Below are 17,570 nucleotides of genomic sequence, written 5' to 3' on the forward strand. Positions count from 1 at the left end.
CCCTACCTAAGACAACTACATAAAGAGTTTGAGGCCAGCCTGTGCTACATGAGACCCTGTCTCATAAAAATAAAAATGGTAATTACCATTCACAACAGGCTATATTCCAAACATTCTTCAGGAGAAGACTTTGAAAAGCATTAAGCTGGAAGGTACGGTTAAAGCAATACGCTGATAATTTAAAACAAAACAAAAACTATTTCTTTAATGTATTTAATTTACATTTACTATGTAATTTTGTCTTTAAAAACATAAAAAGAAATATAAATAAGGTTGTCTGTCTTCTCCCCAAGAAGTTTAGTCGAGGGAAGAGACAATAGCTATATTCAAGTTAATATTTAGGGGAGACACACAAATGTGGAAAACATTGACCCCAGGGCAGAAGGGTCACTGGGACCTAAGACAAAGAAAGAATGGTGTCCACAGGTGTGTGGTTTAGGTCAAGGCCCAGTGCCCTCTGGAGCAAGTGGGAAACCAAAGAGAAATAGTGTTAGGGCAGGGAAAATGCAGCCAGAAGTGTAGGTAGGACAGAGAGAGGTTGCCTGGTTTATTTATATCCGTCATAATAGCAGTGTGGTCAGGAGAGGTGGGAAGTGTCCTGGATCGTTTTATGTCAACTTGACACACGTCAGAATCATCAGAGAACAAGGAGTGTTAGTTGAGGAAATGCCTCCATGAGATCCAGCTGTGGGGCATTTTCTCAATTAGTGATCAAGGGGGGAGGGCCCAGCACACTGTGGTGATGCCATCCCAGGGCTGGTGGTCCTGGGTTCTATAAGAAAGCAGGCTGAGCAAGCCAGTAAGCAGCAGCCCTCCATGGCCTCTGCATCAGCTCCTGCCTCCAGGATCTGCCCTGCTCGAGTTCCTGTCCTGACTTTCTTCAATGATGAACAGTGCTATACAAGTGTAAGCCAAATAAACCCTTTCCTCCTCAACTTGTTTTTCCACCATGGTGTTTCATCAGAGCAACAGAAACCCTACCTAAGACAGGAAGGCAAAAAGATGTTAAGGTGGGATGCAGAAATAGAATTGAGAGAGGTGAGGCTAGAAGCCAAGGATCCACAGAGTGAATCAGTACACCCAGATAAGGCTGAGGTCAAAAGGCAGAAAAGAGACACCGGTGAGGACGACACACAAACCTACAAGCTGTCTCATCTCCCAATCCAACAAGGGCGAGGGTCCAAGGAAGGCCCATACTTCTTTGCTGCAGCAGGAACTAAGCATTTGGAGCTGATAGAACACTCAAGATAGAGAGCCATAATGGGGGCTGGAGAGATGGCTCAGCAGTTAAGAGCACCGACTGTTCTTCCGAAGGTCCTGAGTTCAAATTCCAGCAACCACATGTGGCTCACAACCACCCATAATGAGATCTGATGCCCTCTTCTGGTGTGTCTGAAGACACATACAATAAATAAATAAATCTTTGAGAGAGAGAGAGAGACAGAGAGAGAGAGAGAAAGAACAGGGTGTTGGGCATAAATACCTTGGGATCTTAGGCTGGGCATGGTAGAAAAGTGCTATACCAACTTAAGACTGTGTCTTACTTATGGAGAAACTGTCAGGAAATGTGCTACAAAAACAAGCAAGGAGAACTTCCAATGCATGTCTCCACAGCATGGTATACATCTGGGGGTTTGGAGATGGTCGGCAACTGTACCTGACCTATAGCTATTGGATGCTTCTTGTGTTGCTCTTCAATCCATCCTGACTCTGGGCACAAGCCTTTCCACCTGGACCCACTAGATCCGCCTTTCCCCTTGGTGAAGCGGGGTGCCCAGCTGCTGGGAAGAAGGGCACATGGTAACAGTGCATTGAGCAGCAGAGGCAGGCTTGGTCCTGGGGCTGTTTCACACTTGGGCTGGACTGCTCATCACACTGGGCCTAGGGAAGTTCCAGCCACAGGCACCTGTGTGGATCCGAGAAAGGGCCTTTCACAGGTGTTGCCCCCAAGATGCCCTGGTACTGCTCAGGATTCACCTCCTTGCAGTGGTGATTTCAGAGAACTCTCAAATAGTTATTGTTGTTGTTGTTGTTGTTGTTGTTTTGCCACCCGAGTAACTTAAAAAAATCTTTGGGGCCCATCTCCAGAGAACAGTTTGCTGGTGGTTTTCCTATTGTTGTAATAAAAACACCATGACAAAAGCAACTTAAGGAAGAGAGTCTATCTTCTGGGAAGTTGCAGCATCGGCATCGGGAGCTTGAGGGGGCCGATCATCGTGCAAGCCCAGGAAGCAGAGAGCAGTGAATACTTGTGACTGAGCGACTCCCTTTCTACATTTATACTGTCCAGGATCCCAACCAGGGGATGAGCACACCCACGGTAGGCAGGCCTCCCCACCACAATTGAAGCATACCTCATGAATACGCACAGAGGCTCCTCACCCAGGAGAATCTAGATTCTTTCAAGTTGACAATTAAGCTAACCATGCAGACCAAGCCTTTAGAGCAAACGCATCCCCACACCAAAGACTTGGGAAGCATCACAGCAGAAAACAGGCTTCCGGTGGTGTTAAGTCTAGAGGAAACAGCCACTGACCCACCACTGAGAGCAGGTGGTCACCACATGGGCTGCAATTTTTCATTAAATGGGACACAAGGCTGAATCAAATGCCTGGACAATTCATACAAACCAAAAGCCATCTAGCAATCCAAGGCACAGTGCCAAGAGCCAAGGCAAGGACATCACCTTTGTGGAGAGGAAATGGCCACCATTTTGTAATTGTTCTACAGGGAACAGTGACACTTTTCTTGAAACAACAGCTCATTATCCTCTCTGCCCACAAAGCCAGAGTTCAGAGAAGAGCAGAGGCCCGTGGGGAGGGGCAAGAGTCCCAGGACAGAGCACTTCCCCTCTCAGTCGGTGTTGTCTGCATCTTGGTCCCACTGTCATTCTGTCCCTCTCCACCCCTCCCCTCTAGCTTCAGAACCAGGGTAATCAAGCCTGGGTATGCACTGCACCTGTAATCCCAAGAGATCAGGAGTTCAAGATCAGCCTGGGCTACACAGTAAGACGCCATCTAGAGCAGACAAAGCCAGAATAATTGGCTAGTTCTGTTCTGTTGCTGTAATAAAACATTCTAACTAAAATCATCTTAGGGGAGGAAACGATTTATTTGGCTTTCAGGTCACAGCCACTTGTGGAGGGATGTCAAAGCAATAACTCAAGCAAGAAGCTGAGGCAGAAGCCATGAAGGATGCTGCTGGATGGATGGATGGATGGATGGATGGATGGATGGATGGATGGATGGGTGGGTGGATGGATGGATGGGTGGGTGGATGGATGGGTGGGTGGATGGATGGATGGGTGGGTGGGTGGCTGGGTGGCTGGGTGGGTGGGTGGATGGATGGATGGATGGCTAGAAGGATGGATGGATGGATGGATGGATGGATGGATGGATGGATGGCTAGAAGGATGGATGGATGGATGGATGGATGGATGGATGGATGGGTGGATGGATGGATGGATGGGTGGATGGATGGATGGATGGATGGATGGCTAGAAGGATGGATGGATGGATGGATGGATGGATGGCTAGAAGGATGGATGGATGGATGGATGGTTGGATGGATGAATGGATGGATGGATGGATGGATGGATGAATGGATGGATGGATAGATGAATGGATGGATGGATGGATGGATGGATGGATGGATGGCTTACACAAGCTCATACTCAGCTAGCTTTCTTATACAGGTCAGGACCACCTGTCTAGGGAATGATGCCACCCAGAGTGGGCTGTACCTTCCAGCATCATTTAACAAGATATTTAATCAAGACAATTCCCAATAGACATTTCCACAAGCTAGTCTTATCTGGGCAATTCCTCAACTGAATCTCTCCTGTCAGGTGAGTCTAGCCTGTGTCAAGTTGATAATTAAAAACTAAAACTAACTGCAACAATAATCAATGTAGGGTCTTTCTTTAAACCCAAGCAGGGTCACACATCTATCTTCTCAATGTCATTCAATGTCATCCAAAAAAATCCATAAAATTAACAGATCCAGAAACCTACCCAGAAGAGAAGAAAATCCTATTCACTGGGATATTTAGAATATTCAGACTCCAAATGTGTCGCTGTGATTTGCGTGCTTTAGGAGTGTGCTTGCTTTACCTCATTTACAATTTTATTTTTGCATCTTGAAAGAAATCAGATCATATACAAGGAGCTTCTTGTTGCCACATAGAAAACAAGAAGCTGAATTATCCTGCCCTGCCTTCCTCTTGTTCCTGTGATAACCGCCATCATAGGTTATTCACACGCCTCTGTTTCCGGTGCTTTCTAATGTGTACGGGGCGCAGGAAGGAAGGGAGCCCATCCTTCCACACACTGGGCTGTGGTGCCTCGTACACAGCGCCATCGTGATTCCTCCCACTCCAGGGAACAGGGCTACACTCCTGTTTTATCCTGCAGCAAACAGGAGCCCAAGAGCACCCAGCAGGGCAAACAGACGCTGCCACCCTGACACCCTGGCTCCCCACCCACCCTAGGACCCCCTCCTGCACTTGCTGAGCCATCCCCATCCAGTGACACAGAAGGAGACACTAAACACTTCAGAACGCGTTTTCACAATGCCTCAACTGAACACATAGAGAAAAATGAAAGCAATGTATAAATGCATTATTACCGAATTTTTCACAGCTCGTGAGGGCGTTTTTAAGGGTCTTGGGACAAGTAAGTTAATTATTTCTGTCACTTTGGGCAAAAAAAATAGTAGAGTTAGAACGTTCTGCCAGGAGAAGCTGCCAGTCAGTCAAGTCAATTGCAGGTTGTTGTCCAGGGCAGCTCTTTACTATAATATGCATAATACCCAGCTAATGGATGGAGCCTTTCCAGAGCCCCTCATACAAACCCTTTTGACACTGTCATGATCAGACATCGATCAATGGTTACTTTGTGTGTTAGTTAGTGTCTGTAACAAAAATAAAAATACCAACAGAAAGAGCTCCGTGAGGAGAGGGTTGCTCGGGCTCACAGTTCGGAGGAGATGATCTGTCCTGGCAGGGCAGGCATGAAGGAGGGAGTAGCTCTTCTCTACCACAGGAAAGCACACAGCTATTGGTCACATTTCTGCACCAAGCGGGAAGATGGCAGCAGGAGGAGAAATGAGAACCAGGATATAACCCTCAAGACTCATCATCCCCAAGTGACCGGCTCCCTCCAAGGAGGCTCCACTAGGTAAAAGTTCACAACCTTCCCAAGGCTGTGTCACCGAGTGTGGGGAGCCTTAGGAGGGCCACTTGGCAGGAATCTGACACTGGCCAAGGACGAGAAAATGGGCTTCAGGCAGGAATCTGACATTAGGGCATGACAAGGAAATAAGTTCAGGCAGGGATCTAATTTTAGGCTATAACTGGGAAGTAAGTTCAGGCGGGAATCTTAATCTTAGGGTGGAACAAAAGAAGGAGGCTTCCGCAAGTATCTGATTTGGGGCTTGGACAAGGAAATGGGTTCAGATATTTTGGTCTTTCTCTCAAGCCCTTGGACACAACTGTCACGGGAGTAATCACGGGACTTTGCTCTTTGCTTTGCTCGTTCCTCATTGGACTGCTTGCCCTTAATACTTGCATGTAATTAAAATGCTATAGCCAGGCAGTGGTGGTGCACGCCTTTAGTCCCAGCACTTGGGAGACAGAGGCAGGTGGATTTCTAAGTTGGAGGCCAGCCTGGTCTACAAAGTGAGTTCTAGGACAGTCAGGGAAAGGAAGGAACGAAGGAAGGAAGGAAGGAAGGAAGGAAGGAAGGAAGGAAGGAAGGAAGGAAGGAAGGAAGGAAGGAAGGAAGGAGGGAAGGAAGGAAGGAGAAAGGAAGGAGGGGAGGGAGGGAAGAAAAGAAAGGAAAAGAGAAAAGAGAAGAGAAGAGAAGAGAAGAGAAGAGAAGAGAAGAAAAGAAAAGAAAAGAAAAGAAAAGAAAAGAAAAGAAAAGAAAAACAGTATAAAAGCAGATTGGGAAAAGAATAAACCCACCTCAGCCCCAGAACTGGCTGGGGTCATGCCACAATGTTGTCTTTTTTCTTTTCAATCCTCGCTCCTGCACTGGAGAGCCTGTTGGCTGACTGAGCTGGCTCGGTCAGATGGCACTTCAGGGTCGGAGCTCCAGTAAGCGGGGTACAGTGAAGGACACCACGGGAAGAGGTGCACAAAGGAAAGCAAAGAAGATTCCCGCCAAGCGGCCCTCCAAAGGCTCCCCACAACCAGCATCACACACACACACAAACCGGTGAGGACATTTCATATTCCAACCACATGACACTTTGCTTCCTAGTGGGAACAGGACAGAAGTCTTCCTAGTAGGACAGAAGTCTCTGAGAAACTGGCAACCAGAGGCGACCGGAAACCAGCGTGAGAGTGGATGTGAGACGTAGGTCTACACCGAAGACGCCATGCTTCATAGGGCCTGCAGAGAACTGGAGACATAGTCTTGTGTGCACGCATCCAGGGGTGGCTCCACTGTGCAGCCACTGTAGGGTACTTTATCCCAAACCGAGTGGCAACTGTGCCACGCCCTTGTCCTTCACAGTGAAGTCCGCCATTAAAAACTGGGCTGCAGCAGCTTTGGCCTCGCTGTTCAGTTTGGCACACCCCTCAGCTGCATGGCACAGCCTCCACAGTGTAGTCTTCTGCATCGATGTCTCCTCAGCCCCACGTGGCAGCCTGCAGAGCCCCCTCAGCTCCATGCTAGAGCCTCATACTCCCTCGGCTCCATGCCGCAGGCTGCCACACCCCTCAGCTCCAAGGTGTGCACCGCTATGCTAAACACTGTAGGTGACTTGATACAAATGTGTTGGGGGAATAAGAAAACTGCACAGCAATTCAGAGCAGTTACTGCTCTTGTAGGGAACCCAGGTTCAGTTCCCAGCCAACCTCTGACCTCCACACACGAGTACACACAGAACCAAACATTATATGTACATGTGTATGTGTAATGTATATGTATATATACATGTATGTGTACATGTATATGATGTACATGATGTGTGTATATGTGTATATGTATATGCATATGATATATGCATATAGAGATAGAGACAGAGACACATACAGAGAGACAGACACAGACAGACAAACAGACAGACAGAGATGCTAAGATCCAAAGAGTTTCTGCTCCACCTTACACCCCCCGCCCCTGCTCATTTTGGCAGTGAAGGGACAGACAGGGTGACCATATGCCTCGGGGATACCAATACAGGATCGTTGTGGACAATCTTTTCCTCCCTCTCAGCCATGTCCTAGACAAAGACACAGGACATGCACTGTAGAAATGTCTACTCTACACCCTAGCAGTGATCTCTCCCAGTCTCATTCTTGCCCTCAGCACCTGAGTCACAGGGAGGCATTAATGTAATGAGGCTGGAAGTGTCTCATTGAAAAAGGACCCTAAACAAACATCAGAAGTATTATTCTTTTTCCCCAACACATTCCCAGCCTACAGTGAAGATAAAAGAAACAAGAACTTGACTTCCCTCAAGGGAAATAGGAGGAGTCAGCGTCCTTAGGGGGTCTCCCTGGGAGGCATCACAGTGTAAACTCGCTGTGATTTTAATGAGATAACACATGGAACTTTCTGTTCTGTGCCAATCATGTCTTTTTTTTTGAGCATACAGCGAAAGGAAAAAGGGACAGAAACCTGGGGACATATGGCTGTCCTGTAGCTCCCCTCCCTGCCCCCTGTGTGCTCCTGCATACACACTTGTCACACACCCTTCCCCAAGATGGCGAACAAGTAAGCTGTTGTCTATGTACAAAGAAGACACAGAGTTCATAGAGGGTGTGAATAAATCGCAACAATTCTCCCAGTGTTTTTGGGGGAACCTGGAGAAACAACGTGGGAATTAAAGTTATAACCCAGGGTCTTTTGACAAATCTCATTACAATAAATGTCAGCTCAGTGTAGATGAGGACCCGTTGACCCAGAATCCATGGATCTGTGAGAACTGAGTGCTCTGTTATTTTCTTGCTATTCTGTTCTTCTAACAGAAGCTATGTAAGGAGGAAGGGTTTATTTGGGCTCATGGTTTCAGAGGGTCCTCCATTCATCATGGTAGTGGTGGCGGCAGCCAGAGCATACAGTAGAGGGTTTTTACATCATGGCTGACTAGACAGATGGCAGAGAACATAGGCCAAATCCCAAAGAGAGTCAATCCTTCAAAGATCCACCCCCCAGCAACCTGCTTCTGACGGCTAGGCTCCACTTTCTAAATGTTCCACGACCTTCTAAACCAATGACGCGAGCTGGGAACCAAGTGTTTAAACTTACGAGGTTCTGGGAGACGGCTGATGTCCAAACCTCCACAGTCACCTTCGTGAGCCGGGGCAGGGCATCCATCACAGAGAATGGTCACTGCTCAGTCTCATCCCAGGAGGGCGCCTGCCTCCCACAGCTTTGTCCCTTCACCCACCTAACCTCCAAAACCAAAAATGTTCTGCCATGGGAAGCCTGGAGCGCTTTCACCTCATCCACTCTAGAGGATGAGAGTGTGGTACCAAGTCATCTTGACTCCTCACGAAGCATTTACTGAGTGTCCAGCGACCAGATACACACTTCGCAAGGACACCTAAGCTCTGAATCTGCAAGCCAAGTGTGCAAGTCGAGGATGTGACTTACTGTGAACCAGACAGATGCCTCCTCGAGACTCCCGGCCACTGCCCTGTGGCCTGCCCATCTGTGGAAGAATTCCTCAAACCTCAATCCCTGAGTCCTCTAGAAACTAGAGAAAATGTGGAGTGCTAGGCCCACTCCAGAAGCTCTGAACACAAAAAGAAACAAGCCGGAAGGATGCTGACGGAGGGTGCCCTTTCTGACTTCTCTGATAAGTTCATCATCCCAAACTGTGACAGCGATATTGAGAGAAGAAGATAGAAATGATGTCTCAGATAGAAGACCAGTAGGAGAGCCAACTCCAGAAAGTTCTGTGTCTTGAGCTGGGGAAAGGGTGTGGTTCCCATTCATGTGTCAAGCTCACTCAATAAGCTCACACAATGCTGCAACACAGGGCACATAAAAGCCAGTGCTACTTTCAGACAAACCAGAAGTGCGCCGGGCCCAGGAAGAGCTGGCTTCTATCTACCCATGGTGCAGCACAGACCTCTAAGGACTATCGCGGAGGATGCTTCCACCCGTCCATGCCTTCTGCACTATCTAGCACTCATCCTTCACCGAGAGTTGTATAGAATCTGGTGGCCCGCAGGCAGAGGTACAGGAGAACCTGAAGAGTCCCGCCTTCATCCCCAAATCCTCTCGCTCTCTGAAAGGAAGCTCTGCGGTCGGTGCACACGGAGAGGACAGCACACCCCTGCTCGTCGGAGTAACCCAAAGTCACTCGCAGATGCCAGCGAGCCTGCAATCCTGATGGCTCACGGCATAGTGATTGGGGTAACACAGCCTCAGCAGAGCTAATTTTCCAGAGGCTCCTCTGCTCTGCATCGTACTTCCTGGCCAGTCCTGGAATCCTAAACTGGGCCACAAGCAGGAGTGTCTTGTCAGCCCCACAGGTGTCTGGAGTTATCCTAAGCCTCCTCCCTTCCCCACACCCAGAAGAATTCTTAAGGCTCCTTCCAAACCACCCCCCCCTAAAAGCTCCCCATCTTCATCCACCTGGGCCCAGTCAGCACCGCCTCTTTCTGGTTCCACTCCTGTTTGACTCCTCAGTGGCCGCCGATCAGCTCCTCCCCTACCCCCAGCCTCATGCCGTAATTTGTCCTTCTCTTGGATATTTTTTTTAATTTATTTTATTTTCTATATTCTTTGTTTACATTCCAAGTGCTTTCCCCTTTCCCAGTTCCCCCCTCCCCATCGGTCTCATAAGCCCTCTTCCCTCTGCCCATTTCCCAATCACCCCCCTCCCATTTCCCTGTCCTGGTACTCCCCTACAATGCTGGATCAACTCTTTTCAGAACCAGGGCCCTCTCTTTCCCTCTTCTTGGTATCATTTGATATGCTAACTGTGTCTTGAGAATACAGAGCTTCTGGGCTAATTTTTTAGTCATAAGGGTGTGATGCCAGGCTGGGGGTTGCCTGACATCTCTTGCATGCAACTCACTTCTACACCTCGTGTGGAGAGAGCACAAAGCCAGAAAGCCCCGTGATGATGTCATCACCACAATCCCACAGACAGGACCAGCATTTTCTTACCCCTCCCCCTGATGCCCCATGTTACCAGGCACAGCATGTGTGCCATATTGGATGTAGCCAATGGATTCCTGAGTTACAGGCAGGCAGGCAGGCGATGAGTTAGCATGCTTCCTACAGAGCAGATTCCCCACTGTTCCCCACTGATCAATAAAGTTCAACCTACCAGAGAGGTTGATGCTCCAAAGCACTTTGAAATCCACAGACCAACAGGGCAGAGGCAATCCCTCTGTCCTGTCCCATAGCAAAGACTCCCCCGAGAGTCAACCACACAGCTCCCAGAATGGAGGAGGCCGAGTCCAAGAAGTGGGGAAACATCTGTATAGAAGTCAGGGAGAAAGATGAAGCTGTCTGCGAACAGCTTCGAACTCACCAGTATCATAATCGCCATCCTCGACTGCTTTTTCTTGAAGGTTCTGAAGCTTTAAAATTAAGGAAGTGACCTGTGTTGGCGTGAGGGGGAGACAGAAGACATAAATCACAAATTAATTCAAGTGAGTTCATTTTGCGATATCTACAAGCACCTAAAAACTATTTCAAAAGCGGGCCGTCCAGATGGCTGGAAGATGAAGGCCCATGCTGCCAAGCCTGAGAACATGGGCTTAGTCCCCAGGGTCCACACAAATCCCACGAGGAGTTCTCTGAACTCTGCACAAGTACCATCATGCACACACACATACATATAAGTAAAAAATGTAGCCAGGCAATGGTGGAGCACTCCTTTAATCCCAACACCTGGGAGGCAGAGGCAGGTGGATTTCTGAGTTCGAGGCCAGCCTGGTCTACAGAGTGAGTTCCAGGACAGCCAGGGCTACACAGAGAAACCCTGTCTCGAAAAAACCAATAATGATAATGATGATGTAATCGTACATCATGGCAAGGGTGAACGAATGTGGGAACTGAGAGCCAGGAGGAGCCGGGCACCGACCACGGCTATCTCCAGGCCAGCCAGCCCAGGAAGGGCTGAGGCCCTGCTTGAAGGGTCCATCACAGCGAAGCTACTGTCTTGGGCTGGACATGTAGCTCAGTGGTGTGTGCCTAGCATGCACACGCCCTAGTTCTATCCCCAGCACAGGAGTGGGAGAGATATGGACAGAGCCACCGGCAGCCACACCTTCCTTCCCAGAACAACTTCCTAATGGGGTATGGCAGGACTTGCTTCTAAATGCTGACTGAAGCTGGACGCTGAGAAGACGGGCAGTCAGTCAAGCACGTGCCTGGCAAGTGTAAGGTCCTGAGCTCCATGCTCAGAACTCACACAGAAAACTGGGCACAGTGACCCATGCCTGTAATCCCGTCTCACGGGAGGAGGGGACAGGAGAGTCCCTGAGGCCCACTGACCTAATCAGTGCACTCAATCACTGTGACAGAAGTAAAGATGACACCCAAGGTTGTCCTCAGCCCCCCAACACTCACACACAAACCACATACATACTCATACACCACACATTCATACACACACACTCCACATACCAAACACCATATCATACCACACACTCACACAGGCACACACACCACACACAAACTACATACACACTCACACACCACACATTCATACACACACATTCCACATACCAAACACCATATCATACCACACACTCACACAGGCACACACACCACACACAAACCACATACACACACACCACATACTCATACACACCACACCACACATTCACAGACACACACACCACACACACACACCACATATACCATTCACTGAACACTCACACCACATACTCATACACACCACACACACACTCACACACCACACATTCATACACATACACCACATACTCATGCACACTACATCATACCACACACTCGCACAGACACATACCACACACATACATCACACACCACATACACAGACACACAGACACATACACAGATACACTGCACACCACAGATACACATACATGTACACATATGCACACAAACACATGCTCACAGTCTCTTGGTAGGAGGAGCCCCACAAGCCCATGTGGCAATGAAGCAACGCGGGGTGGGGACGGAGCCTGCGCAATCAGACCTCCCCCTCCTAACTTCTCATTCTTTCCAAGCCTGAGCTGGCTGCCCCCCTTCCCTCCCTGTGTCTTATTTTATCACATTTGTTTACTGTGGGGTGAGGGGAGATATTGCAGAAATCAGCTTCCCCTTCCACATGTGCATTCTGGAAGATCAAACTCAGAAGTCAGGCTTGGCAGCAAGAGCCTCTACCCACCGATCTTGCCATCCCAATGTCCTAAGCTGAACAAACCACACTACAGGTCAAAGGTTGTGGAGAAGCTGTGCCAGCACCGAAGCCACACAGCCAGAAAGCAGAGAGCAGCGCATGCGCGTTCAGATATAGAGGAGACAGATATGCTGCATCATCATTTTAGTCAGCTGTCCCAGGAGCCATTGCAGCTTAAGTCATCGGCCCACTCCCCACTGCCACCCAACACTGAGCTGGGGAGAGGGGGGTGACAGAGTTCTGAAGGACACACACCTCCAGCTGCCTGCGGTTGCTCAGTAGGTAGTCCTGCAGCACGGGCTCCCATTCCCTAAGCAAAGCCTGCCATCCTCGGGCATCTGCCCAGCCGAGGCCCTGGTCGCCCCGCCCACCAGCGGGGGATGCATCCTGGGAAGAGAAGCCAGCATCCGAGGAGGAAACCGTGCTGCATTCCGGTTGCCTGCTGCTCCTTGTCACCTGAGCCAAGTCCACCGAGCCTGGGGCAGTGTGAAGACTGAAGGTGCAGAGATGCCCAGGGTCCCCGTGGGGCCTATCTGAGCCCGATGCTTCAGCTGCCATCTCTTGGGGCCTCGGATGCAGGGGTTCGGCCTCTCTGGAGGGCAGGCAACCTTCTGCTTCACCGCGCTCTCCAGCAGCACCGAGGGAGAGTCGGATGAAGCTGAAACTGGAAGTAAAGGTGTCTTGGAAGCCAGGACGGGATGGGATGTCAGCGGGGCCATCCGACGCCCCTGGTGCCCGAGGTTTCACGGGCTTCAGACCCCTTGCTCCCTTGTTCCAGGCTACGTCAAGGCCAGGAGCCAGAGACTTAGAGCTGTCTGAGGATAAAAATTCTTGCCAGCACCCACTGTCCCCAGGCTTGCGTGGCCCAGTCAGCCTCTCAGATTGTCTGCTGTCATTCTTGGACTGAACCCCAAAGCACACTGGCCTTTCTCTCAGAGAGCCCTGGGCTGGGTGCAGGTGGCCCACAGAGGATACAGAAGGGTCAAGGGAGCTCTTGAGGAAAGGGTTGCCCACCAGCGAGCCTTGGCAGTGGCTCCTAGGGTCAAGGCCGCACCGTCCAGCCTTGGACTGTGAGTGGTGGGACTCCTGGCCTGTCAGCCCTGCTGAGATCGGGCGTGGCATGCCCACTGCTGGAGAGAGGAACCCGATCCCAGGACCGGCAGTGCTTCTCATGTAGCCTGGTCTCCGTGTCAGCCGCCGCCTCTGAGGGGCTACTGCAGGGGGTGAGCCATGCCCACGGTCTGAGAAGAGAAGAGAAAACAGTGTGTGTTACATGGAGTACATCACTGAATCAGTAGGAGCTGTACATGGAGGACATTGCTAGCCGTGCAGGTCTGTGAGCACACCTAGCAAAGACACAGCATGAAAACTCAGGATCCCGAGCTAGGCATGGTGGGACACTCCCGTGACACCAGTCCTTGGGACATGAAGGCAGACCGCTCAGGAGATCAAGGTCATCCTTACCAGCATAGGGAGTTCAAGCTAGGCTGAGCTACACAACACCCTGTCTTCAAAAATCAAAAGAAAATTGGTGCTCCTCTGCAGATGCCCAGTCAGCCCAGCAGCCCAGCCTCCTGCTGGCAGAGCGCAGCAGGCCCTACTGTATGTCTGACAGCCTATCGGTGCAGGTCCTGGGGACACAGCCTCGGTGACTCCCCGCGACTGTCCTAGTACCAATGTCCCTCCAGGAGAGGGCTTGCAGAGCAAGCCACCTTACACCAAAATATCAGCGTGTGACTCTCATGTATTCCAGTCACTATTGAATGACACTTGGAATTGTAGTAGTCAAGTATCCATGTCCCCACATTCCCAATGCATGCCTGAGGCCTCTGTGGCTGTGATGGTTTGTGTATGCGTGGCCCAGGGAGTAACGCTATTAGAAGGTGTGGCCTTGTTGGAGTGGGTGTGGCCTTGTTCTGGTGGGTGTGGCCTTGTTGGAGTGGGTGTGGCCTTGTTGGAGTGGGTGTGGCCTTGTTCTGGTGAGTGTGGCCCTGTTGGAGTAGATGTGTCACTATGGGGGTGGGCTTTAAGACCCTCATCCTGGCTGCCTGGAATGCCTTCAGACGAAGATGTAGAACTCTCAGCTCGTCCTGCACCATGCCTGCCCGAATGCTGCCATGCTCCCACCTTGATGATGATGGACTGAATCTCTGAACCTGTAAACCAATTAAATGTTGTCCTTTATAAGACTTGCCTTGGTCATGGTGTCTGTTCACAGTAGTAAAACCCTAAGACACTGGCTGTGACACACAGGCCGCCTGTCCCTTCATCTCACACGGTGGATTACAGGGACTGAGTCTTCACCTAGCTACCCTGCAGAAATAGGAACACTAAGGAGTCCTATCACCTTACTGTCTGGTCCAAACATGACCATATTGACTGCTCACTGTGTAGCCTTCTACAGGCTGTTCAGCTTCTGTGTGCCTCAGTTTCCCCCTCAGTTAAGGGGGTGGTTAGAAGGACCCCATGCAGGAGGTTCTTGTTAGCATCTGTATAAACAGTTTAGAATAGGACCTAGAACATATAAGTGTGATAAAATGTTAGCTACAGGCCTGGGAAGATGGCTCAGCAGGTAAAGTACTTGCTGTGCAAGTCTGAGAACCTGAACTTGACCCCCAGGGCCCAGGTTAAAGTGCCAGGTGTGGCAGTGCATGTTCGCAATCCTGTGCTGGGAGGCAGGCCTGAAGTTCACTGACCATGGGGCCACATTGATGAGATGTTCAGGAAAAGAGTTGGCCTCAAAAACTAAAGACGGAGAAGCTCAAGAGCTGGTAAAGGGTGCAATAGGTACCAAGTGACCGTGACAGTGCCAGATGGATTGGAAAAGCAGGCTTTCTCAGTCACCTGTCACACCAACAGAATGCAAGGGCAGGCTTTCTAAGGCCACTAGCTTCTCTTTTTTTGTTTGTTTTTGTTTTTGTTTGTTCAAGACAGGGTTTCTCGGTATAGCCCCAGCTGTCCTAGAACTTACTCTGTAGACCAGGCTGGCCTCAAACTCAGAAATCCACCTGCATCTTTCTCCCAAGTGCTGAGATTAAAGGCGTGCGCCACCACTGCCCGGATGGCCACCAGCTTCAAGATATAACTGGGCCTCTGCTCCACGAGGACCAGGATTCAGTACCCAGCACCCACATGGCACCCACCGGCATATCTAACTCCACTTTCAGGGGATCCAAGGCCCACATCTGACTTGCCCCAGCACCAGTCACATACGCAGTACATAACATAAATGCAGAAAACACAACAGTACAATAAGGTAAATAAGTCCAAAATACATTTTTAAAAATTAGATGAGGAAAGACATACAGTGTTGATCTTTGATCTCTACATGGCGTGGACACAGACAAATGTATTTCCGTTAACAAGGACATAGGCCACACTCACAAATACACCATCTATATACACACAAAGATGAGGGGGGTACACACCTGAAATCCCAGCTCTCAGGAGGTAGAGAGACAGGAGGATACCTAGGGTGTTCTATATCTGGGCAGCCTAATTGTCAAGTTCCAGGTCAGAGAGAGAAACAGAAGGAGAGAGAGAGAGAGAGAGAGAGAGAGAGAATATGAATGAACGAATGAACAAATGAACGGATCAGAAGTCTGCGGTTAACTCCTGAGATCTCAGTTCTGACTTCCCAAAGCCTGGATCAGCACTGAGCCTTGTCTCCCTCTAAGCTCACCCTTTCTCCTTTCTCTTAGTCCCAAACAGAATGATGACTTTAGTGACAGGCAGTCAAATGACAGATTTCTGCTCCCTGTTACTTCATAGCAACATATTTGGGCCACTAAAGCTCTGGGGTAGCTGATGTGGTCCTTCCAGTACCCCAGCTGTCCCTCCCCTCCCTGCCATCCCCTCCCTAGAATGATGTTTAGCACAGCATCAGAGCCCCACCAGCTTGGAGCTCCCACTAGGGCTTCAGAATTCAAATGGGAACAGAGGGAGCCCGAGAAGGGCGGCTGTCCTTCCCACCCTCTGTAAAACAGGCAAGAGAATCACTAAAGAGTCAGGAATCCCAGCCACAGAGAACACTGCGTACTGGCCACAGTGGCCAGTGGAAATGCTGACAACTTCACATCCTAAACAAGGAGTCCAGCAAAACTATATTGTCTTTCGGGCCAGAGACTTCTAATTATTTTGTAACCCAAATACCATCATTTTAGTAGCTGTCGTGTTCAAAAGCATTGCTAACTAGAGAGTAACTAGCTAAAACCTGATTCTTTGCAAATACCTGTGTGTCACCCTCCCGGGGCCCTGACACTGTAAGCCTCAACCAATCCAGCCATGGCCTATACGTCTGGAGAGCTGCAGGCCCATTTCCTACAGATTAAGACCAGCCAAAGAAAAAGTTTCTACCTGCCCAGGGACACACACACATACACACACACATTTATCAAACACAACAGACACAAGCAGAGCCCACTCTGCAGCTAACTGGAGACTCACACGTCCCATCCACTGCTGAGGTGACCACAAGTGTTCATTCAATGCTCAGGTACTCAGGTAGAGGACTGGGCAGAGGCACTGATATCCAGTTCTGGAAGGAACTTCTGGAATCTTCAGGGTCCAGGTCAGGTTGTTAGGAAGATTTTGAGCCTTCCACAACCAAAGTGCAACACACACACACACCACATATCCACACTCTCACAATACACACACACACACACACTTGCATACACACACCACATATCCACACTGTCACAAAACACAGACACACACACACACCCCACATACCCACATTCTCACTAAACATACACACAAAGTCACACAAGTGTGTACATACAGATCCTTTATTTTTTTTTATTTGTTTGTTTGTTTGTTTGGAGGGAGCCTTTGAGGTCTGCTCGGACTAGGGATCTGTTCTCACTCACACATCCTTCCTAAAACATGACCTCATGGGCTGCTCTGGCCCGCAGCTGAGAAAAGGCTGCGTTTATGGCTCAGCTGGGGAAGGCCACACTTCCTCCTTACACTGAACACAGTCAGCCCCGGAAAGAGGCTCAGCCAGACAGGAAGGAAGGAGAGGCACCACAAGGGCGAGGCCCAAACGGAGGGGTAGCCAGGAAACAGATGTGCTCACCCTGCTGTGGAAAAGCCAGAGGTGACCTCATTCTGCCGGTCTGACCTAGAACAGCTGAGCCAGGAGAAGGGCCTGGAGGAGCCGCTTCATCCTTGCAGCCTCCTGCTCCATGAGAGAGGGATTCTGGGGA

At 49.7% G+C, this 17,570-nt stretch overlaps 1 protein-coding gene across 2 annotated transcripts in view; it reads right to left on the bottom strand.

The window, feature by feature from the left end:
- Disc1 (DISC1 scaffold protein) overlaps window positions 1-17,570 on the bottom strand; it is a 211,066-nt gene that overhangs the window by 164,105 nt on the left and 29,391 nt on the right. For both annotated transcript variants that reach the window (XM_052166730.1, XM_052166729.1), the window contains exons 2-3: window positions 12,616-13,601; window positions 10,501-10,570 (exon numbers count right to left, since the gene is read on the bottom strand). In XM_052166730.1, coding sequence (XP_052022690.1) covers window positions 10,501-10,570; window positions 12,616-13,601 — 1,056 coding nt within the window. The remainder of the gene's footprint in view (window positions 1-10,500; window positions 10,571-12,615; window positions 13,602-17,570) is intronic.

Source organism: Apodemus sylvaticus, chromosome 21 (genome assembly GCF_947179515.1).
Source record: "Apodemus sylvaticus chromosome 21, mApoSyl1.1, whole genome shotgun sequence".
NCBI classification, from domain to species: domain Eukaryota; kingdom Metazoa; phylum Chordata; class Mammalia; order Rodentia; family Muridae; genus Apodemus; species Apodemus sylvaticus.